At 39.4% G+C, this 26,734-nt stretch overlaps 2 protein-coding genes across 4 annotated transcripts in view; both read right to left on the reverse strand.

Moving 5' to 3' along the window:
- BRIP1 (BRCA1 interacting protein C-terminal helicase 1) overlaps positions 1-8,967 on the reverse strand; it is a 63,044-nt gene extending 54,077 nt beyond the window's left edge. The window contains exons 1-6 of one of the 3 annotated variants that reach the window (XM_035889533.1): positions 8,889-8,967; positions 6,678-6,806; positions 5,733-5,844; positions 5,067-5,261; positions 4,643-4,770; positions 3,586-3,723 (exon numbers count right to left, since the gene is read on the reverse strand). In XM_035889533.1, the coding sequence (XP_035745426.1) occupies positions 3,586-3,723; positions 4,643-4,770; positions 5,067-5,261; positions 5,733-5,844; positions 6,678-6,770 (666 nt within the window). In that variant the 5' untranslated portion in view covers positions 6,771-6,806; positions 8,889-8,967. Of the gene's footprint in view, positions 1-3,585; positions 3,724-4,642; positions 4,771-5,066; positions 5,262-5,732; positions 5,845-6,677; positions 6,807-7,624; positions 7,701-8,888 lie in introns of those variants that run through there. The other 2 variants (XM_035889534.1, XM_035889532.1) reach the window with 2 other exon arrangements.
- A 1,329-nt stretch (positions 8,968-10,296) lies between these two features.
- Positions 10,297-26,355, reverse strand: INTS2 (integrator complex subunit 2). The gene is made up of 23 exons (XM_009633885.2): positions 26,344-26,355; positions 26,054-26,156; positions 25,699-25,812; positions 24,873-25,003; positions 24,602-24,775; positions 23,811-24,037; positions 22,888-23,013; positions 22,289-22,360; positions 22,079-22,193; positions 21,388-21,456; positions 20,790-20,924; positions 20,135-20,311; positions 19,358-19,466; positions 18,899-19,003; positions 18,264-18,428; positions 17,874-18,075; positions 17,198-17,323; positions 15,452-15,641; positions 14,281-14,526; positions 13,174-13,281; positions 11,684-11,789; positions 11,332-11,508; positions 10,297-10,491 (listed from the first exon to the last, which is right to left on the reverse strand). The coding sequence occupies exons 1-23, from the start codon at positions 26,353-26,355 to the stop codon at positions 10,322-10,324; spliced, it is 3,159 nt and encodes a 1,052-aa protein (XP_009632180.1). The 3' UTR covers positions 10,297-10,321.
- Positions 26,356-26,734: the final 379 nt, after the last annotated feature.

Consider the following 26,734-nt stretch of genomic DNA (forward strand, 5'->3'; position numbering starts at 1 on the left):
TCTACTTTCTGCAGCATTTAATCAGGAACATCCAGCACCAGATGCTGTTAGAGATCAGATACCACACTATATGGACCTTAGGCTAATCCAGCTTGTTTTTACTTCTGTCAGGGGGTAGATAAAACAGCCTATCACATCAATATTTATATGGCAAAAACGTGGAAGTCCGATTAAAAGAAGAATAATGAAGTCCACCAGCTTGTCCTACGTGTAAAGTAGAGCTAAACAAACACTGAGGCTATGATCTTTGAGACACAAAGAGATAAGAGGAGTTCTTCATATCTTCATCTACATTTCCCAGTTACAAAGCCATCAAAATGATACAGCAGTGAATACCTCTTGTGTGAAATATCACACAAGCACAATCTAGTAAGATATCAGCAGCAACATTACCAGAGCTTTTCAGCTATTCCTTTATAAGCTCTCAAAAAGCAGAGTATTCTGCTGCTGCTGCAGCCTCTTGATTAAAGTACACAAAGCAGCTGTTTATCCTCTCACAGTAACCAGCAGGTGAACCCAGTTCAATATTTATCACAGGCTTTCACAGATCACTGCTAACCAAGCAAACGTTTTAATTAAGCTGGAACTTGCTTTAAAAAGCTCATCAGGTGAGAGCATGTAATACAAATCCACAACTTTCTTCATCCCATCGTGGTAAATTAGCCTATTCTGGAGTCCAGACCCTGATTGTAACAGGCTGCCAGTCTCCTGGAATGTGTAACAGAAGTCACTCAAACTCCATTGTGAAGGTTGTAAGCAATATGTTAAACTGCAATGGGCTAGCACATTAAGACAGATTCTTTTCACAGTTGTTTTTTGATACCCCAAGTGTTTGTTACACTGCTCTCCATTTACTGTTTACTTTTTTTACCTAGTATAAATGGGGATTCCTTAACCCAGCTGCCCCAGTTTCTCAGACCGTATGCTTTGACAGAAGTAATCAAGAGAGTACCATAAGGGTATAATTTCTCATTTGAACTCACACTAGGACTGCCCTCTCTTGCAAGAATTAACAGCAGAAGGACAGAAATGGATTCCCAGGCTCTGGACTGAGAGCAGCTAAGAACAGGCAGTCACCTCGGGCAGAAGATCCTCACCCACTGGATCTGCAGGTGTTGTTCTGATGCAGCAACGCTGGGCAGCTCTTACAACCACCAGGCCCATTCCCTCTCTGTTGGGCTATAAAAAGGAGTATTTGACAAGGAACTAACTTCGCTTTAAGCACAGGATTGACTACAGTAAAAGACAGGATATACAAAGGGAGGGTTATCTCACTGATTCAGCAAATATTTTTACTGCATTATTGTATCATCCTAACTATATAGTCTGTTATGATAAGTGTTGAACATAACCTCAGTTGACTTTATTTCATAAGCTGCACTAGAAAAGCATTTTTATACCCAATATAGCCTATGCTGTGATGCTCTTCACATCTTAATGTAGTTAAACCGCAGGACTACTAATGATAAATTAGGCTTTACTTTCTGCAATTGTATCTTGATACCAGACAAGTTCTCAGTCTGCTAAAGTAAAAGTTCATCACCAGAAAATAATACCTTATTCCTTCATTCTTAAAAAGAAGCTTTTTTACAAAGGAATAAACACTCCCTTAATTCTTAAAAAGACACTTCAACAGAAATAAACACTTTTATTTCTTCTTAGGTTCCTTCTTTCTAAAGAAGTAGTAAACGGTATAGTTGAATAGTATACTGTACTGTCAGACCCATGGATAGCACATTACAACACCCTCATGTACAGCTAAACTACTGTTACAAAAATGAAGAGTTTTCTTAGAAAAATCCGATTATGATTCAGTGTTTTATTACTTAACAGTTAGTTTACCTATACTAAAAGTTTTCAGTTTTCTTCACTACATGAAATTTCTAGAAGTTGTAAATCAAGTTTTTCAGATACCCACAGCAACGTACCAAAGCAAACTTTACAATCAAGGAAGGAAGGTCTCTCTATTTGAAAATCAACAGCACACTCTGCTGGCCTTTGTATTTCAAAGTACCAATTGAAGTTCAGTGGCACAAAGCATTTCAAATCCTACACAAAAACCTAGGGAGCTTTCCAAAACTACTAAAAATCACTGCCCATCAAATGACCTACAACACAGATTCACTTTTGCCAAGAAAAGATTTAGCTCCCGGTGTCTTACAGTAATACCAAAACTTTTGGCTTCTTTTGTGTTTACAAAAGCATGGTATACTGGAGAACAGCTCTTGAAGTTAAAACATACACTGATTAAAACAGAAGCTAATTTAGGACATAAAAAAAAGACAAGAGCTGTTGGAAGAGGTGGAAAGAGAACTGAAATGCTTGTTGAAACCAAGCATATTTCCAAACATGCACATAAAACCCTGTACTTAAGACACCGAGTTACCTACAGGTGGGTATTACCCTAAAACAGCATAAAAAAATATATTGGAAAGGGAGAATGTTCTTTGCCTTTCAAAAGAAGAAAGCAGATTTCTATACTGAAGAAAGAAATAAAGGTCAGACCTTATTCCTTTCTCATAGTGGTCTCAAACTCATACAATTTCATGGTTTCATGGCATCCTCCTGTATTTTAATATTGACAAGAACTATTCTGTCACAGCCTTTGATAAGCATTCATGGGAACTACATCACTAACGTAATTTGAGACCTGCCATTCATCTCTACTGCCTCAGATTTCTACTTCTACTGGTTTTGCTTCAACAAACTTTTATGTAAAATCAGTAAGATTCAAATATCAAGAAATGCAGAAAATGCCTAGCAGAAAGCTGCAGAAACAGCTGCATATTTGTATCTCAACTTCTTATGTAATACTTCTGCTATGGACAGTGCTAATTAAAAAAAAAAAAAAAAGACACCAAAAAAAAAACCCAACCCCAAACCCAAAACTTAAATCTATCACAGTAAGACAGAGGATTTTTCTTCTAAATCATGTGCAATATTTATTATTTGTTTTTTGTTATAAGATATTGTAATGATCAGCTCCAACTTTCTCCATACTACTTTCCTTACAGTCTAAAAGGCACACGTGTTAATAATAAATGCTGTCTTTCATTTACTACATATGCCACAAAACAGTGAATGGCAAGTTGAACAAATTCTACAAATTCTGATGTCACTTGATTTCCATGGTTCTAGTTTCAGGTTCTTCCATAATCTGCTATAAACTGGAATATAAGACACAGATTTATATCTGCTGTACAATTGCTGTCACATACTGAAAGTTTACAGACTGAACTGCTGGGAGGGAGTTTACAGGCTGTGCTGCTGGGGAGCCACGGTGTAAAAAGAAGGACAACTTTCACAGAAGTAATTTACACTTTGCAAACCACACTGGTTAGGCAGCACCATTAAGAGTAAAAGTTGCTGCAGTTCTTGCTATTGATAGTGACAATATATTACTTTAAAGCAATTTACATACTTGGGAACCTTTACATTAGGCTATAACGTAGCTGGAGGTACAGTGTTTTCTGAAACTAGATTAACAAGCTGCATTTCATGCATAGTCTCTTTACTGTAAAATGTTTTTTTAAATTGCTCTTGAACTAACAGTCCTGTTGTAAAAGGTATTACTATATTACTTACTGTTTGGGGAGAAAAAGTAGTGGTTTTCACACTTTTTTCAGAGTGAACAATCAGCTCTTCATTTTTTCTTTGATGATAAACTTCTAAAGCATCAACAAACTGCACTCCTTTTGCCAAACAATGACGTTTTCTAACCTGCTGGGGGGGGAGGAAGGGGGGAAAGTACTGTGTTCAAATACACTGAACATAAGTATGTGCTTACACTGGCAGTCAGTGATTTTGTTTCAACTGTTTTCCACTGAGTCCGTTTCATTACCACAGTGCCTCACTAATATTCATTAACATTTTAACCAACTCTAAGCCCCACAAAAGTAATTTGGGAAAAGCTATAAAGTTTTCATTACAAAAGTCAGTAATAACAAAAAAGCGCCTGTAATAGTTGCTGAGCTTTTCTTCTTTAATTTCCCACTGTTACCAAATTGATAGAAATTATAATACTACATAGATATATAAACAGAAAACTTCCATAACTAGAACAAAAAATAAATTCAAGCCATACTGATCTAAAAACTTAAACAAAAGTAACCATCTGAGCAATACTCTAAAGCAATGTAAAAGCTCTTTACAGTGCACAGTGAGGACAAGTCCCAAGTCATGTGATACCAATACTGACACAGATGAAAACATCACGGAAACATTGCACTCCATGTATTAGACCAGAGGTAAGTTATGTTTGACAGGATATAAAACAGAACTCTAATACATTCACAGTAGTGTTTGTATTTCCAATACATCTTTGCAAGAGCACTTTCAACTCTAGAATCTCATACTTCGACCTAATATTAGAGATCAACTGGGGATAAATAAATTTTGGGGATATTAGGTGTTTAAATATTCAAGATTTAATTTAGGACATGGTATTATGAACAATTTAGTGCAACAATGGACTCCTTTGTAACAAGTAACAATAAAAATGAACAAAAAAATCTGTCAATCTAAACTATGACTGTGACATGACTCAACTGTTCTCTATGCCCTTCTCCAAAATGTTGGTTGGCACTTGACAGCTTTGTTGAGCTATGCTGGGATTATTTTACTGGCAATAAACTTTGCTCACCTGCTGCTCAGTTTCTAAAGGACGAATCCTTTTCCTGTCTACTTGAAAATCATCATTCTCATTGTCACATAGAGGTAACCGTTTTTTGGCAGACAATTTTGAAGCTAGCGTTTCATTTTTCTTACATTCTGTAATTAAAAATAAAATAAAAAGGTATATCCACTACTAGGAATGCATTAAATAGGGGCAGCATTTTAAAAACAGAATTTACTGTAAATACACATGATGTAGGAAATAGTATTAGACGTTCCTAGACCCATTAGCCACCATTTCCATGCAGATTTCCATACAGGGCAGAACCATGTAGCACTCTGCTATAATGATGGTACAAAAAGTCCCCGACTTGAAAGCAAAAAAAATTGACATCACTGGCTACATATTTTACTTCCAGAACAGATTTTTAGCTGCCTATATATGAAGTTACCTGGTTTTGTTAGTGGGCTTCCAGGTTTTACAGAACTTCCAGTTTCATTATTATTAAAAGAACAAGAAGCACCGTGATTCACGCTTGTTGCAGCCTCGTTGCTTTTAGATTGGGAATGACACGTACAGCGACATGGCGGTGAGGTCTCTGGCTTTCTGTCTTCCTTTTCACATGATGATGTAAGCAGCGATTTCTCTAAAGGACACAGTCATTTGTCTTCCATTAAAAATCACTCAAGACTGTACATGAGAACTAGACTTTAAAAACAGTGAAGATGAAAGTTTTTGTTTAGGTACTAATTATAAACCTTGTGTCTCTACAAAGTCTGAACAAGCTATCGTCACCCTTTGAAGAACTGCAGTGCAAAGAACAGTAATGACTTGCATAACTGAAAAACATCCCTCTTTCTCAATTCAATCTGCATAACTACAATCCACAAGTATTTTCTTCCAACAGCCATATAATTCTCTTATGCTACCAGATAGCTAAATCCATCTTAGTATTACTGGTTATTACTGTGTTATGTTGCCAATATGTGTAATCGTGGACAAAGACCTGATTAGATTCCTGAAACCAAATGTTTAAGGCCTGATAAACAACAACAATAATTCATTACAATATATTTTGGTAATAAAAACTGGGCCAACAGACACTAAGACAACTTACCATACAGGGACTGCTGCCACGATAATGCAGAACAAAGTAATGCCAAGCTTTTGCCACTTCCTGTAGGGCTCTCCAACAAACAGTGTTGCCTGTTATTTAAGCCCTTAACAATCTTTAAGGAGAATAACAAGAACAAAATCAGAATTAATAGGGAAAAAAACCCAAAGAGGTTGCCTTTAGCAAAGCTATAAGTAACTTCTAAAAATAGATCAGGATGCTTGCTGTCTTGTTAAAAAACCAGCAACAACAACAAAAACCCAACAACCAACCAACCAAACACTCCCACAACCACCTTTAATAACAACAGGTCAACAAGCCTTAGCTCTATTTCTCTTAAGAGGAACACGCCTCATTAGCAGTGCTCAGAGCTTCACTTACAGGGGGCTGTGAAATACTGGCCCACTAACAGCCATACCTGATAGGGTGAGCTTGCTTTTTTAGTCTTACAAAACACTGAAAACATCCGTCAGACAACCAAACCATTTGTCCCACAGAGAAAAAGCGTTTAAAAAAAGGTTAAAACTGTTTACAAATGTTTAAATGTAAAGTGTAGTCATTCATTTCAAAAAACTCTCCAAAAAGTGAGAACTTACTGAAATACTACATTCTGTTTAAAATACAGATGTTTTATGAAATCATTCCCTCCTTATATACTGGCAAAGTTATATAGAATTTCTATTACAGTATATCTAGTTAAATAATCGTATATATTACATAAAGCATAACTTGTTTCTTAGCATAAACGTTCACAAATCCAAAAGGTATTTCAGCATTCCCTAGCCATGGGCCAGATACCATTGTACAGCACAGAAAACAGTAAGGTACGTTACACAGGAAATTCTCAAGATATGGGAGGCTCTGAATTTAATATCTTAGTTTTCTAAATGCTGACAGGTACTGGGAGAAGCTATTAGTTTAGCAAACATTGATATAAATTCTACTCACAGCATTCATCATAGCAAGTTGTGAAGGGTAAGCCTTGCAAGGGAATATGATCTTCACTCCCCCAATAGTATATTCTGACACATCAGAAGACATTGCCACTTTTTCCTCACGTTTACTTCAGGTCTATAACTGCAATAAAAAACAGTATTAACAAGTCAACACTAACAACCAGGCAAAGCCTGAAACAGCATATGGCACCAAACAAAACCAAGCAGAAACTGCTAACCTGATAAGGGGGTATTAACGGAACAACTGGCATGCAGGAATTCACACTACACACCATCAGTTCAGACTCGGTCCTTGTTACAAACAAGAGCAAGTTACAACCACCTGATGAGTAACGTCAGCCATTTAAATAAAAGTACGCTGAACCGTGTACAACATTTCAGATTCTATTTCTCAGATTGAATATTGTCAAGGTAAGAACCCAAATTCTTAGGGGAAAAGTATTTTGGGATATTTAATAACTAAAAGTAGCCAGGTATTCAATTCTGCAGGTCCATTAGCTTGAACTCTAAGACACTGCAAACTACAAAAAACAAACTACAACTGTAGTTGACAACACTAGCTTGCACCATTCCTTTTATAACAATGAGAAAATAAAACTGGACACTGATTTTAAAAATGAGGTGCTTAAAAATTAACACTTTTCTTCCACAAATAACACAGTAATTACTCAGGGGAAAATGTGGTGTCAGCCACTTTACTATTCTACAAGTATTATCTTGCATTTCTCTCCCTCTGGATAATAAAAGAAAGTCATTTGCCTTATCATGCTAAAATGTTGAAATTATTGAGTTAAAAATACTTAAAAGACATAGATAGCTTAAAAAAGAGGACTACATTTTTTAAACAGAGGCTTTTTTTTCTCATAGGTTTTCAGCATCGACAAAATAAAAGAGCAAATTTAAATTGGCAGATTCCCTGGGATAAATTAACTCACTAACCTGTGTCCTCATCTGACTTCTAAAGAGTAAACATACGCATCAAAAAACCACCAACGCACAGCATGATTCAGCTTCATCATCAACTTTCTCAACAGGAAAAAGCTAACCTAGCAAAAAGAGATTGCTAACATGAGCTTACATCCCACCTCTCCTCCCAAAAACGTAAGCGCACCCCATCCAAAGCCTTTTCCCTAACACGTTCGGGGGTGTCCCTTAAACGAGCACAACTTTGAATTGAGCTTTGCCCACGAAAAAAGCAAGCCCCGTCGGGGCAGTGGGAAAGCTTCAACACCAAAGGGGGCAGGAGGCGGCAAGGCTCCGGGACACCGGGAGCGTGGGGGAGAGCCTTCGTGCCGGTCTGCTCCGCTCCGCCCGGGAGCGCCTCTGGGAGGACCGGGGCCGCTCTCCAGGTAAATCCAGACGCCACCTTGGCCCTTACTCTAGCTCCAGCCCTGGGGAGGTTTTTTCTGCCTCGCTGCGGCCGAGGCAGGGAGCGCTGAGGAAGCTGCTGTCATTCTCCTGCGCGTGTCGCCCCGCCCCAAAGGCACCTGGCCGCTTCCTTTATCTTCTTTAAGAGGTCGGTGCCCCCAGAAAACCAGGGTCCTCCCGTTCCTCCCACCCTGCGCGAACCCGGTCCCCTCACGGCCGCGCTCCGCCTCACGGGAGGCGACGAGCGGCCGCTCACCTCAGGCGGCAGCGGCCCTCTCCAGCGTCCGTCCTTCCCGCCTCCACGCCGGCGCCAATCAGCTGACAGGAAAAGGCCCTGAGCCGCCAATCAGCAAATCGCAGACTGAGCCGCCCCCGCCTTCCGCCTCTGCCCCATTAGAACCAATCGCGGAAGGTCTTGTTGGCTTCGGGGTTGCACTCGTTGCTGGGCAACCACGCGTTTACCTTGGGGTAATTGTATTGCCAAATACTTTAATACTTTTTATTATTATTTACCTTGTTTTCAGCATAGGGCACAGAAAACACTGTATTTGAGACTAAAAAATGTATAATTGTTTTTAGTAAAGGCAGTGGCTTTTAAATATTGCCACGCAGGAGAGGCCCTGGAGGAGGCGGCCTCGGCCTTCCGTGCCCCTTGGGGTGTTCTGTGCCCCGGGGAGCTTCCCGCGGGCAAAAAGGGGTATAAATGTGGAAAACTTAAAATCAATTTGGATTAGAAGATGAATAGCTACGACTTGATCTAAATCATACTTTTTTTTTTTATTGAAATACCACTACAGCATATAAAATTACACATACATTTAGATTATTTACATACTTTACATCAAGATGACAAAAATTCACTTGGCAGCCAGCTGGTGTTACTGGATGGTTACAGCACACTGGTAATCCTGGAATGCAAACCCAAGCGTGTTTGGCAATTCAGCATCGGCCTTCCCAAATCACTGTCCGACACGGGCAGAAGACAAGTTGTGCAAGATTTTCCCAAGGCCACACTGAAGAATCAGACCATTAATTCTGGAATAGAAACTAGTTTTAACTGAAAAATATTTTACTTATTTAAGGGCCCTGGATGCTGTCATTTAAGAAAGGAGTAAGTGCTGGATTGACAACTTCAGCAATTCAAGTGTGCCTTCACTTCTGGCACAACAGCCAAACCTTAATTTTCTTTCTCTGCCACAAAACCATGTGCTGCCTCACATAGGAGCTTGTGCAACCTTAAACTCCCAAATATTGCATCACACTCCCCCTTCTGCAATGCCACAAAATGCATCTGTCAGGGTGAAATTCTGCAGCTTTTGTATAGGAAAGACCAACCAACTGCACGCACGAAGCACAAAGGATTCGGCTTTCTTGTCCACCGAGCTGCACATAACCACTTTGGTGTGGCTGTAATCTGTCGTTCCTTTCGTTACAGGGAAATTTAGCTTCTGTCACAGTCACCCTCAACACCAATTTCTTTTTTTAATCTTACCCTGATGACAGCTTAAAGTGCCTTCGCACTTACTTCTTTAAGTCTTTCTCATCTCTTTTAAACTAAGTGATGTTAAAAAATCCTAAACCATCTGAGCTGCACGAAAAATACATATGCTTTAAAAATCACATTTATACAGCTCGTTTTGTAGTACTAGTATTTTTTTTTTAAAGAAACATACCAGTTTCAAGCTTTTAATGAAAAGGCTTGCTGATCTTTAAGTTCCTGATCTCATGAACTGAAACTTTGACCAATGAAACACAAGTGAAAAAAAAGTTAAGGCATTTTCTTAGGACTCAGTGTGATGGTGCAAGTTACTTACACCACTTTTTCAAGTCTTCCTTGGAGTATTTTATTCCATCTTGCTCTGCAGGGCTCTGGAACAGTAGTTCATTTAACTTAAGCAAAGCGCTTCAATCTCAAATTTGTCTTAACCATCATTTGCTGTTTGCTCAAGGAATTAAGAATTCACTTTTCAGTGTTATAAAATCCTTCCTGGTGCGTTGCTGTATCACCTCAGAAACTGAGCAAGCCTGAAAGTCATGTTCAGTTTCACTTGAAATTATTTACCAACCACATCAGCCTCAAAAGTTTTCACTGGAAGCAACATAAGCCTCTTTAAAGAATTCTTTTCTTTTCAGCCATAACTGAATCGAATGGATGAAAAACACGGACGTCTTGTGCTCCACTTTCTCAGTCCACTTTTGCAGCTTTCTCCGAATTTAGGCACCACAGACCACAGGACTAGCTACAGTACAATTTGACTTGCGCTCTTCCTAAACTCCACTTACGCTCATGTTAATTATTTCAATGATAGTATTTTCAACACACTGGCATAACCGAACATCAGGGTCCATGCTTGCAATGTCCCTTGAACAACTTTTGTTAGATGAATCTGTACAAAGTCCAGAAACTTCATGTGGTTTCTCCTTTAGTTGCTGAAGGCCTAAAAAAATAAGTAGAAGCAGCAAAGTATATCTAAATAAATAATTTTTTTAAAATTCTTATGTTACACCCATAATGCAAAGGTGTGCTATCAAATTTGAGCCATCACTATTTCATGCACCAGGCTTAACTCCACAGATTATTTCTAGACACACTATAACATTTCTTTTTCATCTACCTGTGTCTGACTCCTTTGGGTTTTTTAATATTCCCTCTTACTTCTTTTCACACAAATACCGTAACATAGTGTCAGGGAACCTCATATCACATGAACAGAGCATTTGTCTTTAGACGAAAAGAGACAAAAACATGCTCAAGACCAACTGATATACTTGAACAGTTAGTCCATGTTCACAGAATCACTGTATATTTATCCAACCATGCTATGTCGTGTGTAAGAACTTCAGGTAGCTCACTTGACTTCACATTTCCAACAGATTAGGAAGATTTATATGGCAGTTATGCCTCAGCTGAGGGGTTGAAACATCCTTGTGTTCTCAAAAGCCAATGGCCTTTGCTCACGTCTTTCATTCTTAGACTAAAATGTCAAATTTTATGCACAACACTGGCATGCAGGGATACATCTTGAAATGATATAAGCAGGGAAATAAAACAGAAGGCAGGCAGTACAAAGCTTAATAAAAGGGGTACTTTCAGCCCCTTTAGCCTCTGAGCTCTCTCCTCCAATTCAGTAAATCCAGCTATCCCTATTCCTTCTATATTTACAAGACAACAGCAGTAAATTTTCATACTGCATTCCAACTACACTCTAACTTTTGAAACATTAACATAATTTTCTCCCTGGGACCGTGACGTTACTTTTGAAATACAAGGCACTTACGTGTAATAATTGGGTCGAAGTCTCTTGTCTGCGTAGCAACATCGGAGGCACAAACTTGTCCTACTTGTATCAGCAGAGACATAATATCCTCATACAGAGGAGGAAAGGCTTGACAGAATGACACCAAACAAGGCAGGGTCGGCATAAAAAAAGCATAGCGCTTCGACTGGGTTAAAACTGTCAAGGAAAAGGAAATGGTTAAGTAAAAAGAAATTCTAAAAATCCAGTCACGAATTGTTGTTGCTTTTACAATTGTAATTAACACAGTGGCATTTAGACAAAACTGCATTCAACCTGGACAAATAATTCTAATTTACACAACAACGTATTTAGGGGTTGCTGGAGTGCTTACCTGTGAGTAGCGTTCCCATCACATTGATGGCTAAACGAGCCACGCTGAGAGATTTAGGTAGCGCATACTGGATACATAAAAATGAAAGTAACTGGATGGCAAATATCTGTTAAGTAGGTGAAAGGCAAAAGAGAAATAAGCAATAAAGTTAAGAGATTGCTTTGCACTATCTATCCAAAGCTGTTCAAGTAACTTACGAGTTAGTAAATACTCCCTATTTTGCCAATGAGGAACTGAAAGTCAGAAAAGCCTTAGTAACAGTTACTGTGAAATTTTTCTGCTGACATCAAGAAAAGGAAAAAAAAAAACAACCCACACATTTAACATTAATCAAAGCACCAGGGTTAGTGTTTCAGAATCTACTCCACAGACACCATTTGTTCCGACATTAACAATGAGCAACAAAGCAACACACAGTTTACAATATAATCCTTGTAAAAGCTGTTTAAGGTCCAATGTGTTCTAGCTTTAACTTTAGTTGAATGTCTTCTCATCAGCAGAAACTTTATATTTGAGAAGGGATTAAATGAGAACAACCACAAACTTGGCTTGATACAGAAAACCAGAATCTTTAGCCCAACAAATCCCAATTACCTACAACTAGCCAAATATGTAATCTCCCCTTATCACACTATGCCAAATCGAGGTTTAAGATTGCTTTAGAAAGTAATAATGAACAACTATTTGCCATTGTTTTTCATAAACAGGATGAGAAGACCTTCAAAAATATTGGTGAAACATTTCAAAATCCAACTCCCAACTCCCCCTTTGCTGAGCTTTTAGTGAGAAGAAGCCACTACTCTTCAGATTCAAATAGTGTAACTTTGAGGAGAGCTGCACATGTCATTCTAGCAGGCTTTGTTCTTGCAGTTAGACCAGGGAAAGAACTGGTAAGACAACTGGCAAAGGAAAAAAATTTAATTGATTTAGAAATTTAGACCTTACAGTCTTGTCCCAAGCTTGCTTCAAGAAACAGCAGTAATATTCCCTGGAAGAAGACTTAGTAGTCAAACTTTTCATGAGAATGAATATATTTTTGATCTTAATCTGCTTCGTATGTTCTACAGAATATCTTTGCAAACAAGATTTCAGAATTTAAATCTTCACAGAATTTCCTGTAGCTATACAGTATCAGATAAAATCTAAGTAGGCAAAACCTTTGCCAACTGATTTATACTCAATATAAAGAATGAATGAAAGTCACTACTGAAAAGTGCTTTTATTCACGTTCTTGAGGTAATATTGAAATTCATGAGTATTTCCTAAACAAATGTACAGAGATAGGTCAGTGGAGTTGTCACAACCCCCAATTTGGGGGCAAGGGCCAGGCCTTTAATTTAAAGTAAAAATGCTATAGATATTACCTCAATATCCTAGGCAAGTTAGAACAAGACTTTTCTTAGTGATCCTTTTATTTCCCCCCCTTAACCAGTACTTCACCAGGGTTAACTGCTTACAGTGACTCTCAAACTAGATGACTGTACAGTTACCTGTTTTTCAAGTTCAGGCTGGGCAATGAGCTCCGGTATGAAATCCAGACAGATGTGCATCGATGGAATCCCCGCCACTGTCAGTGCCAGAAGTTCACATGGATAACCCTGTGTAATTACAAAAACAGGTATGTCAAAGGTGTTTTAAAAATTCTGCTTCAGTCAAAATTTTAAATTAGACCTGCATTAATGCTTTTTTCAAAACTAATTTACTTGTAAATCTCTTTTGTTCAGAATTATAAGCAACAGGCCTGTATCGCAAGGCAACAAGAGGCAGGCTGGGTGACAAACCCAGGGTCTGAATCAGTTCTTTATCCTCAAAACTCAGTGTATTATTTGTATAGAAACTCTCCCTCCACTCCCGAGAGGAAACCAGGCTGCAGTGACCCTTTCCTTCTGCGTCTTTCCCCTGTGTTCCAAACTTCACCAGAGGCCCCAACTTGCTTATTTCATGACTGCACCATTATGACTTTAGTCACTTAATCAGTTCCAGGTTAAGGCAAATTAACTCCTTTTAAAGAGACTGACATCTGGCAATGACCAATTCAACACATACTAAAAACACATTTATATTAAGAAATTTGCTAATCTTTCCCCCCTTCTTTTTCTGAAGACATACAGCTGCTTTGGCAGGGGCAACCTTTCTCCTTCCACTCAAGAGAGATAAACGGTGCCCTAACAAAAAGGAAAGATAAGATGTTTACATTTGAAGCCAAATTAGAGTTTTGAATAATGAGTGTACTGATTTAAAAACATGGCCAGAAAAAAGTAACCACAAAAAATGTGGAACAAGTAATTATAAGGTGATTAGGCCAGTTTCCTTGGCCTAGAATGGACAAACTGGTATAAAAAAGGGCAGAGGCACAAACAAAGCATGTGTTTAATGACGAGGAACAGGCATGGTTTAGGTGGCTACAACACAGAGTCCAAGCCCTGGAATCTGGAGGAAATGTAGGTACTACAAATTTGGTGAGACGGGAAGCAGAGAAGTGGGCTGTTATAATTCCCGAGGAACACAACAGCAGCATTCAACACCCTTTGACCACTTTACTTGGCTCTTTCTTAACTAGAGAACCCATGGAAGAACTAAAACAGTGCAAAGCAGACCTGGAAATGAACCAGTTTGACTATGTTGGGATCAGCTATATACATCTGATGCAGCAGACAGCAGATCAGACACTGGACCTCTCGAAGATTACACAGCAAGCTATCTTCTTCTTCTTCCGGTTCAGGGCTCTTAGGGCCTGTGGAGCCATGAACACTCTTTAGCAAACTGTGGGTATTGCTGCTCTGGGCTTTCTCTTCTTCTGTAGGTAAGCAGATCTCTAGAAGAATCTGCACAGCAGCACTGTCCTGTGAAGAAAATAAGCAACAGAACGCTCATAAAAATCCCCAATGAAATCAAAAAGAAATCAAATACAAAGTAATGACCATTTAAGAAACAGAAGACTGGCAAGGTGGCTAGAATTTCTAACTATAGGGGTTTTTTATATAGAATAAAACCAACTCAGTTCAAGAATCTTAAATCCTGTAGAACATTAAAAAAACCCAACACTTCATCTGAATCAAGACTCAAAGAACAAAAGCTTAAATCCAACAGATCTCCAAAATCACAGATCAAAAGCATAAGTTCAAAGGAATCTCATACTGTTTCAAAATAAATATCCAACGGTCCCTTAAAGCATCCAGATCAGACAAAATATGCACACGGCCACATAATTCACAGTATTCAGGAGAGACTGCACTTGCACTACTCATTTAAATATAAAACTTCGGGAAAACTCAAAAATCATCTTCTAATAGGGACTACATGTGACATTCTTCCAGACAGAGGTAAGAAGAGACTGTGAAACAAGATTACTCAAGAATTCCTATCATGTCAAGCTAAGTTATTTAACCATTCTACAGCCTCACACTTCATGGTGCTGGCTGCTTCTCTTCAGTAACATTGCTCAAATGACCATGCATAGCTCTGTCACATTTATTTGTGTTTTACTGCTCCAAATCTAAGTACAGAAAGAGCCTCTGGATAGCACGACCAACAAGGCAAAAGGGCTAGTAAGCAGAACTCTTCTGTTCTAACCGAAAAGAACACTACCAAAGCAGTTAACCAACACAATGCTTCAGAGTAGAAAACAGAAGACCAAAACCATTTAACAATCTGAATACAGAGGCGGTTTTCTTTTCCATGGTAACAGAAGTTGGTAAAAAAAGGAAGATAAAAAGGTCTCCTTTTTTAATTTCCTGTTTCTGGATCTCTGTTTTATCACTGTCTTACCTGAGCCGCAAGCAATGCATTTTTTAATTCTTCCCTTGTAACTTCTGGGGCCTCTGGACCCATTGCATTGTTTTGGGATGGCCTAATGTCCTGCTCTGCTGTTTCTTTTAGGTGAGAATTGAGGTAAGCTTTTGAAGCAAGAAGATATCCATTCAACATGTGCAAAGTTATATCCATCAGAGGAGGACTTCTGACATGGGAACACAGGATAAAATAAAGACACTTCAGACGGCAGAACAGTAAGACAGTAATAACATGAACAAACTAAAAGCACTCCTCAAAGGTTTATTTGGTTGTAGTCTGGTTCATAATAAAGCTGTTTTCCCTAACACAGCAAAACGCTGTATGTCACAACCCCTCCTGCTGCCCTGCCATTCAGTCCAACTTCTCTCATGTGTGTACACTCTACAAACCAAGGAACTGCTGAAGAGACTAATTTCTGACGAACAAAGGAAACCCAGAAAGTGCTGGCTATACATGAAGTAAGGAAAAACAATGACTGTAACGATGGGAAAAATAAGGCAGACAAGCTCTGAACTGCTTCCACAATACTAAGATGATAGTTTTCAAATCGCATTGCATTATAAATCTCCCTAACAGTTTTAGAAATGTAGGATTTTCAATTTGCATCCAGGGCTGAAGGGACATTCATTTAAATATTTCACCTGCGGGTTGGGGATTAAAGATGTCATCAATAGAAACTCGAAGTCTAGCAGAGTTGTAGCAACTCAAATGAAAATTGGCTTCATGGCTCAACTGCTAAAAGGCAAGGAGGGACAGATGCACACAAACAAGAACATGAAGCACAAATCAAATTGACTATTAGCCATCTATTAGGAACAAAAGGATAGAAAAAAAAAAAAGGGAAAAATAAACCACAACTGACAGAAGACGTGAAAAAGAACACACAAGGAATAAAGCTAAGGGCTGAAGCACATTTAAAATGATTAATCGTTATCTTTTTTAGAATAACAGATGCAATTTCCTTCATTACTATGAAAAAGCAAAGTTCTAATTTACAAATTCTGACTTATTGTTTGCTTTATTTCATATTCTCCTTAAAAGCTGGCCCATTGCTATCGGGTATGATCATTTTCACTACTAAAATTCTCAGCTTGTTCTTCTGCATCAGAGCCATAAAGCAGCATTACACATCCTCCTCTATCATCACTGATATCTAGAGGAACTAATTCCCAAGTAGTGCTGAAAGACTTGCTTGAGAAATTAAGCAAATCTACCTTTGTCACATCCATCAAGCACCCACTGGCAGAAACTGTTACGCAAAAAGATGGAATACCTGCAGGCCCATGAAGGATGGCAACAGACAGCTCACAGTGGAAGGATGCTACAGCTACAACCTCAACCACCACCACCATGTGGCAGCAGCCATTTTAAGCATGCTGCAATATCCATTTAGAACAAATTCACACATACAAATCTAAAATGGATGATCTGTGTACAAACCCTGAAGTTTCCAAAATAGAACTGGGCATAAGGTTGTCCAACAAGACACTCAAGCTGGGCAGCACGATGTGCTGAAACGGCATGCACAGCTCACTCAGACCTCCGACCAATATGCTTAATTAAAAGATGGAACTTACAAGCTCAAATGATTAGTTTGAAAATAGGTTTTGAAGTACTGAAAGCTTTTAGAAGTTTTCTATGAGACACCCTTATGTTTAGCATTCACTACATATCAATGTACATACCACCAAACATCAAAAGCTAAAGGAGGAAGATGCTTACCTATGAACTCTCTGATCGCATCTCAGTACAATCAAAGGATCAATCATCAGATCATTCTGAGTGTATTTCTGCTGTCGGACTATTTTTACTGAAGGCTGCAGAGCATTAACAGTCATTACCCACAACCTAAAATGAGATTATTTTTAAGATTTTTTTAATAGATAATCTGTATGAGAAGAGGGATCACGTTAGCATCCGGACGCTCACTTAGCTCCATTAGCTGTATTTTTATAGGCCTATCAAGGAGCAAAAACCCCGTACTTCGTTTGCAGCCCTTGAAGTTAACCAAGATCCAGTTAACTTACATTCACTGAAATTACAGCAACCAAACTGTTTTCACTGCAATAGAGCATCCACTTCCTCAGAAAAGGCATGTTGTTACCAGAGTGAGCTCATGCTTCACCAGTAATTCATAAGAAAAATGTACACTGTAAAACCATACTCCTATATTTTAAGCAAACTGGTTAAAACCCTTTCCCCAGAGCACAAGAAGTACCTTCCTTTGAAATGCAAAGGTTAAAATTTTTAACAAAGCAAAAAGGAAGGCAACTCCAAGACATTCTGTTCAGTCATAACCTCCAATTTCCCAAACAAAGGCATTATGTTATTATTTTTGAAAGAAAAAGTGGCATTCCACCCATCTGCAACAGCAAACTAAACAGTATTTTGAACCTACCTTCTAGGCATCACAGTGTTAAGAACCATCCAAAGTTTATTGACAGTCTGAAGAATCCTCCGAGGGACTCCAGCATTCAGCAAGCGATTCATATTTGATGTCAATACTTCTGCGTATGGGATCAATTCACCAGCTGAGAGAAGTGTTAAATGTTCCAAGATCTGCATCAGCTGGGTGTGATTTCCAGGCAGCATGGAAAATGCTGTAAAATAAAGACAACGGGAACTTGGTAAAACTGGACTTCTGACACTTTTTCTGACTTGGCATCAGAACACTTTCATTATACAAATGCAGTATGATCAAATGAATTAAACAGCTACAGGCTTCCAAACCCACTGTATGCCAACCAATTTGGAAAGAACACTGCTTACTCCAAATGAAGTTATTTACCTTCTTGGAGCTGTTTGGGAGAGTGATTCTTCGCAGTGTTTGTAAGAAGCATCCTCCTCAGTAAGGCATCAGTGCCCGTGATCTGCTCCTCACAGATCCAGTCTTCCACAATGCAGAGGTGTGGGTAGTTAGTTGCAAGAAGGCGTAACAGCGCAGAGTGCAAGCCTTTAGGGATATTAAGAATGCGTACATCTTAGATTTAAGTAGCTACATCTTTCACCTGAACTTATTTGTGCCTATCGTTTCAATAACAGACCTTAACTGAACCCCTACCAAGAAGTTCCATGAGCTTGCATGTTCATAGCCTGATATTCTAACTCCAGCAGAAAGGAAAAGTTACCTTTTGGAAAAGTGCAAGGACCCTATAGTAACTCTTAATCTCAGTCTGGAATAATTATAAATTCTCAGGCAATTTGTACTCTAAAACCTACGCTAGATAGGTGAGACCTACTCTCAAAAGAACTGCCTTCCTCAAACTTTCACTATTACTCTTCAAACATATCCGTCATCTCACTACGGACAGATTGTAAAAGGAAGAGGAAGGCAGGCACACTGAAACAGACAACAGCCACGGAGCTGGAAACACGCTCAGCCTTCCTTCTCCCTGTGCATTAGACCTTCACACACAGATATACCTCCCAGTTCCTGCTGCAGTCCCTGCGCCTGCCGGATGAGGTACTTGATTGGAATCTGATCCATTAATGCTGACGAGTAAGACTTGGGTTTTTTCTGCATAGCAGCTAGAAGGGAACAGGACAAGAAACAATGCATAAAAAGTTACAGTTAGAAAAAATTATTTGCCCAACTGAATCAACAAAGAAAATGCAAAGCACTTGTCTCTGTATTATCCAGGTAAAATAAGAGACAAGCCCAATAACACGCCTCATTCCTGTCAAAGTATTAAATTAAGCTTTTCAGGAAACCATTTCTGTGAACATTGCCATTTAAAGGTTTTCCTGGCATTTAGATTTCTTTGCAAGATATCCATACTATCTCGAATCTGACAGCAACATGAATTTTGGTTATTATAAGAATTCCTCTCTTTGCATCTAATGTTCAGTTAATCTGGTTTCCGCCGACGCGCTCACGTATACCTAGTATCTTTGTGTTTGCCAGAAGTGCTTCTTCGTATGACAGGACATAGTAGAGGACAAGCAATTGTGTTGTAATGCTGTATCGTTGAGTAAGGCGAGTATTTTCTCCCTGTACATAAAACCACATGGAAAGGTTAGGATGCATTCCTGATTCTTGAGAACAAACATTTGGATTTACCTGCAAATATGAAGAAAGATAAGGCAGTAAAAGCCTTGTATAAAAATATCAAGCCACATGAGGTCCAAGCGGAAAGTTGCAGGGAACTTTTTTTTTTTCTTTTTTTTTTTTAAATGAGCTTCAAACATAAAAAGTATTTTTGATATCCAACACAAGTCAATGCTTGCCACTCATTCTACATGTGTCCAAGTGACTGTTCTCATACTTCTACGGAAATGAAAATGCTTCTTTCAAAAACAGCTGGAGTGCTTCAGTGAAACAGTATTTTTATCTAACAAGATCAAGTGGGTGCAAAAATCATACAAAACCTATATAAACACCTCCACTTTCCAATCCATGAAGTGCTTTTCTTTGCATTTTTAATAGCGTGAGTTCCCACGGAAAAGGGCAAAACAGGGACAAACGGCAATCCTCCTCAAAATCTGAGTAGCACTGACAAGATTCACCTCAAAACACATGACCATCACTGTAGTAGGAGGCAGTTTACTACACAGGCATTAAAGACAAAAAGCCAGGCAACTTTTTGTGAAGTATATTTACAGAACACTGAACCACATGTTCACATTAAAGTACATGAAAGAAGCAAACAAATAATTTACCCCAGAGAGTCCTTGAAAAACATTCAGTATCTCCTGTTCCGTGACAGGCTGATTTGTGGCCTCTGGGTTGGATTTAGATGCAGGAGTAAGGATAGAGTTAATGTAGACATCGATAAGAGGAAGCAACTGAGGGTGGAGGGGAGTGGTGGTTTCACAGAGCTGCCGATAGATCCAGTCCTAGAAAAAGACATGCCATTACGTGATCGGTTTCAAAGCTGGCAAATTTCTCTGGTCTGCAAGTACATCCCCCCCCTCCACCCCGTAACTGAATAAGGCTTTGACTTTGGAAAGTGTAATACCAGTTCAGAGTTGGGCCTGGTCATAAACTCTGTATCCTGGACCCTGCTCCGTACAGACCCACCCGTAAAACTTGTCCTGGTCGGAAATATCATTCTGACTATGATTTTATTAAGTGCAGACAGGCGGAGAGAGATAATTTACTTTTAATGTATTTTTAAATTCTCTAAGTCGTGGTCTCTGGATTACAGAGCTAAAACTTGGTACCCTAACTTAATGCACACTCCCTTCTTAAATTACATTGTAATAGGCTGTAAGATACATTAAGAATTCTGTTCCTATAATTCAACCAAAGAAACAGCCTGCAAAACCTAGTCAACATTCAAAATTATGAACATAAATAAAATGAAGGTCATACCTTAATGGATACTTTGTGCTTCGTGAAGGATCGACTTTTTAAAAGCTGGTAAATGCAGTGAATGGGTAAAAACCCAGTAATGTTGGCACTGAGATTGCCTGTGACAGGCACACGAACCGCGTGGGCCGTAACAACCTAAAGGGAAGTTACAATTAACAGGAAAAATACCACAAATATTCACCTTATCACGATGCATAAGCACAGGATGACAAAGTCACACAGCTAAGTTCCTTCTGGCATTGACTTATTTTTGGTTATTTGGAAGCTGAAGAATATTTTAACGTAGTTTAATACAGTGTGTGTCAAACTGTAGCACACCTACTATGTTTGTGAACGATTTCCTGCTACTGCAAAAAATAATGCCACAGCGGACTATTTTTCTCTTTTGCCTCCCTGTTATTTAAAAAAGCCAAGCGTTCAAAAAGCAGAATCAGAGCAGAGTACAAAAAGAAAGAGCCAAGGCTCTTCAGTACCAGCAGGGTTTGGATTCTTCTTGTAGGTCAAACTGAAGAGATTACAGAAGAAAGAAAAACCACAAAGAAATAAAAAGGAAAAAAAAAAAAAAAAGACAAAAATAAAAGACTTAGGCTTAAAATACCTGTTCAGTGAAAATCTCCTGTGTGAAGATTGTCTTCATTCTGCTGAGTGAGCTGGGCTTAATAACGATCTGAAACAAAGAAAAAGGACTTGTAATTTTACATTCTAGCTTTCTTATTTAGAAGTACTACAAATTTATTTTATGAACTTTTAACCTTTTCAAACTTGTCTTCACCAGGAAAATATTCACATCTATGCCTCAAAGTAAACCAGAAGTATTTTGAAATGTCACAACTTCGTCACTCCACATCTTGCTTACCCTAAAAACCACCCACCTAGCTTTTACATTTGACAAGACACCGTCTGACGACAGTAAACTGAAGGCAGGTCTCCCTTGGTGATTTTCAGAAATTAATTATTACGTATATACATATTTCTTTGAAATAAAAAGGTAGCAGCTCAGTTTGGAAACTACTTGAATTAATCTTCTAAAAAAGTTAATTCCTTGCAAACAGTGACTTCAGCGCTTTTTGAAGATACTTTTATCATAACATTCCTCTGTATCAAGACGTATGCATAATTTAATGTTTTTCTAAAGGAACTGATCTGGTTACCCAATTTTTTACTGTACATTTGCTGGCAAAACCAAAGTTCTTTACATCAAAACTAAAGTAAACACAAGAGTATAAAGACACAGTAAAGAGTCAATTTTAACGGAGAACGGTTTGTGCTAGAAAGAGGCCAGGATTTACCTTCATTCCCAAGGTGGAGCAGACCAAATCAATGATAGCACTGAGCTGATTACTATGGAAATACATGGCTACCAGGAGAAGCATCTCTCCAAAAGAAGCAGACACGCCAGAAATGCTGATGGTAACAAAGAGGAAGAGTTAATTTCCAGTAGGACGTAAGTAAATGTGAGAATACTGGAATCATTAAAAAACAAAGAAGCCTGCTCTCACCTTTCGAAGTAAGCTTCTTCCTTTATCATCCAACTAAGCCACATTACCATGAGTTGCTCCTGTTCCGGGGTGCTGCACAAAGAAAATCCATAAAAGGTCCTTTTCCCAGGAACTACCCCTAGTTTTAGTAACAATTACTAGCAGAAACAGCAGTATTTGAGGAATCTTACACCAGGGGACTTTTTCTCACTTTCACTTCAGCGTCAGACAGCTGATAAGCACTGATATTTAGCACAAACCTCAGTCCAAGTGTCAAGCGATTTCCTGTCTTGAATGCACACAGGAGAGAGCCACATCCGTTTAATACCTGCACTGCTACTCTTTTGATCGGGGTCTCTAAAGAATTTAGCCATAAACTTGTTCAATGGAAAAGTGAACTAGGAAGGCCTTCTTTAGCCTTCAAAACCCATTCCAAACTAAGCTAATGCCGATGCTCCCTTCTTTACTCACCACAATGAGAGACAAATCCCTTCAACCAACATACGGAGATTTGTATAACGAATTAGGAGAGGAAAACCGTGCAGCTCTGGGGAGGTCACTGCCTCAAGGGTGCTATAACAGGAGCATCTTTCCAAAGCTCCTCCTCTATTGAGAGGTACCTGACAAGAGTGGAGAAGGCCAGAAGCATACAAAAGGAAAGAGATACAAAGCGAACACCAGCTGGAGTCGCGGGAGGCCGGCTGGTCATCAGCTGCAGTAGCTGCTCAGCTTCTTCATCAGTTGGCCTGAACAGGACAGAAAAAGAACAAAACCCATGCTGCTGATCTAAAAGCGAAGAGATTTCCAATCTCATCGCAATGGTTAAAGATTAAATTTTCTGTGCTACTTGATCTGTTTATCAAGTTGCCATCAATAAATGGCTATCAAGATAAACTGGCAATTCTCTTTCAACTTAAAGACATACAAATCTCTGTCAAGAGATAACAACGAGAAAACTTCCCCAGGATATAATCTTGCCTATTAGTACAAAATACTAAATTACAACTAACAATGCATGAAGATGCTACATTAGCACTCTCTAAATAGTAAAAGCAGAGGAATAGAAATTCTAAATTCATGTAGTGTACGTTGCTAGAGTCTTCAGCTGCTTTCTCTTCTACACACTGCTCTGACCACTTAGGCCTAGGCTTCTTTTAACAAGCCAGCAGAACTGATTTTGCAGCATTAAAGAGAGCACCACATTTCTTGCATTATTTTATATTAAATAAAAAAAGATCAGCAAAGTTGATAAATAGATCTTTACCATTAGGACGAAAAAATGTTTCTGTTGTGAATAGTACCAGAAAGTAAAAAAATGTAACTGCCCCCACAGCCCTCAGCATTACGTAGTATTTGCTCTCCGCACTATAAAGATGAAGAAACTTCCATCCAGCGGCAGCTCCAGCCCTCAGCATGAGAAGGGCCTCAGCATGAGAAACGGCATTAAGAGACAGCTCAGGTTAAAAGTGCCCAAAGCTCTCAACCTCTGTTTAAACAAACAGACAGCGAGTAAAAAAACACAGAGCATTAAAACATTCATTACTTCAGCCCAGCAATTCCCATCAAAGCGCAATAGAGACGTAACAGCGCGCTGGCTTTCACGACATGCTCCTCCTTCAGTCCTGAATACACAGACACATTTGGCTCCATATCAACATCTGCTTCTTCAACAATGTGAGTGCTGCGAACCGTGGGAAGGATTCCCATGAGCTCCAGGAGCAGCTGCCGCCTCATTTGCCAAAGCACAGAACTGATGTTATCTCTTTTTCTCTGCGTAAGAAGTTAAAAGATGAGAACAACAATGTAAAATTCATCCCATCGAACAACGTATTGCATAAGAGCTTCCACAATGATGAAGTCAAGGAAAAGAAAAGAAGGGGGGGGAGGGGAAAAGAGAGGATTTTTTTTTAAATCCAATCTTCAGAACCAGGGCAACAAGCAACACGTGATCATATTACAACAGCTTATTACCTCAAACCACACATTTTAACTAACTCAGCTAACTAAGCAAGTCAAGATGCAATGTCCTATTGTGAACACTGAGGGTGAATGTATTTACCAGGTAAACATCACAAACTTACAATTCTCTGGTTTCCACGCCTATTGAGTCATCTACCTAAAAATCTCTCAGAGTAACAACCAAATAGCTGCCGTCAGGGACACTGTTTATAGACCCGATGGTCCCATAACAAGACGCTGCCTTGTAAAGGTTGCTTCAAGACGTGCAACAGCATTTACGTACAGTCAGACAAATACGGGTGCCCACATCCAGACGAGTTACAGCGAGCTATAAGAACATTTTTTAAAAAGCAGAACATTTGAAGATTTTCATACCTGTTGGCCGTTTCGGATAAATGTTCCAAACCAAGTTCGAACCTTTGCGTTTGTTCCAAGCAGCAAACCGCTCACAAAACACACCAGGTCACTCACTCCGTCATCTGAAGCTTCGTTTTTGGTGTGATCCAAGGTCAAAGCCACACCGAGGCCTGGTAGGTGACACTCTTCCACCTAGAGAAAATGCTCAGGCTCAATCATTTTTTTTGTTTTTAAAGCTCCAATAAGGATCAGAATTACGATTCTCATCACAGACTAGTGACCGACTTACCACCATGCCTCGGACCCTCAGGGCTTGGGAAGGGTTCATTTTACACAGGTGGCGAAGTGCTTCTGTTCTACGACGGCCTCCAACACTTTCCTCATCCTGCCGTTCACCATTCTTAATCAAACCTCGACAGACTACATATCCAACGGGAGGAGTCAGTAAATCCACCCTTTCCAGCAGAAAGCCACATAAACACGCAAAGCCAAGCCATTCTGTTCAGCTCACTGTGATTTATTAGCTGGGCCATGCAAATCTTGTCTAGGCACGAACTCCTGAGCTACACTTTATAAGCAGAACAAGGAAACTGTCTTCCTCCTCAGAGAAATGACAGGGTCATTACAGATTTATGCATCATCCACAGTTACTACCCGTACTCTATTTAATGTAACCTGTGCATCTGGCAGCCCTGGAGAGTGAAATCTTATCGCGAGGTAAGGGATGCTGAACAGGAAACGTCAATTCAAATTTTTCACCTCGTAATACGGCTCAGCCTAAGGGACAAGAATTATTCGCAAGGCTGGACCAGGTTCGTAGTCCCAGTCATTCTCTGCCCGAGTCAGCCTTTGTAACGGTGGCCTACAGCTGAAAAGCTGCAACGTGCACACGACGCGTCTACAAGTCAGCTGCAAAAAAGGGGAATCAACACGATAAGAACGGGAGCCTATCAGCATCTCTAGGTATAAAACGCATTCAAATCAGATTTGATAAACCAAACGCTCGCCCGTTCAAATATTTAGGACACGTGGTTTAGCCCAGATTAACCATGTTGCTAGAAATCATTTCAAACCTTCCGAAAAAGTAAGCCGGACAAGAAGAAGCTGTAACTCACCCTCGTTAAAGCTATCTGGAACGTTGGCCACCAGAAGGCAGAGGAACCAGGCTCCGTTTTTAACGTGCAACAGAGCTTCAGCCACATCAACTATTGGCAACAGCGATGGCAGCTCTGGATAAAATGAGAATTTTAAAAGTTACAACGTTTCGTTGTGAAACAAGTAAAACCTTGCTTTTAATACGCGTTCCAGTAACAGGTACAAATCAATAAATGGCAAATCCGTCTGCGATCTATTCCTCTTTCAAAGAGCTAAACAGCCTCGATTAACCTTGAATCAGTCACAACCGCTCCAAAAGGTATTTTTTTACATTTGTAAGAAGGTAGAAAATGCTATAAATACAGAGTACTACACCTGCTTGCAAAATGCAGAGAACGTCTGCTGCCTCCTCCAGATAAACGGGGCTTTCGAAGAGCTCAGAAGATTTGAGAAAAAACTCCCCATTCGATTCTGACACCTACAAGACATTATTCATCGTCACCGAGCAGGTTTTATGAAGCAATTTGTCTCATCAGTCTTTTATAGCTTTACATTCAGCAGATCGAATACAATAAAAACTGTCAAAAATGCACAGCTATAAACACAGAACAGGCAAGAAAAGCGTTTAGCAGAAGAAATATCTACTAGCGGAAATACTTCAGTACAGCTGATAGCATCGCTTCTTTCCAGAAGAAAGAGAAATAGCTCAGTGACAATTCTAAACATATAGTAAGTTTACACAAGGAAAACAAAACGCCGGGGGCGAGGCAGGGAGGTGTGAGAAATACTGTGGCTAACATCAGCCTGCAACAGGAGCAAAGAACTGGATGGAGAGAAGTCAGAAGTTGGTTTTCAAACATGATTTCTGGACTGACGCGTCCCAGAATGGGGTTATATTTGAGTACGGCGTATCACAGAATACCCAGAGTCTGCACTGCGTTCCTCACCACGGCCGAGGGCAACCCTTTCGGGTGTGATGCAGACTCCGAGCACGCGGGAGGGCAACCAGAAGCCACCGCTCACAGCGGCCGAGGCTCGGAGTCGCGGTGAAGCAGC

Source organism: Egretta garzetta, unplaced genomic scaffold, assembly GCF_000687185.1.
Source record: "Egretta garzetta isolate BGI_Z169 unplaced genomic scaffold, ASM68718v1 scaffold112, whole genome shotgun sequence".
NCBI lineage: Eukaryota > Metazoa > Chordata > Aves > Pelecaniformes > Ardeidae > Egretta > Egretta garzetta.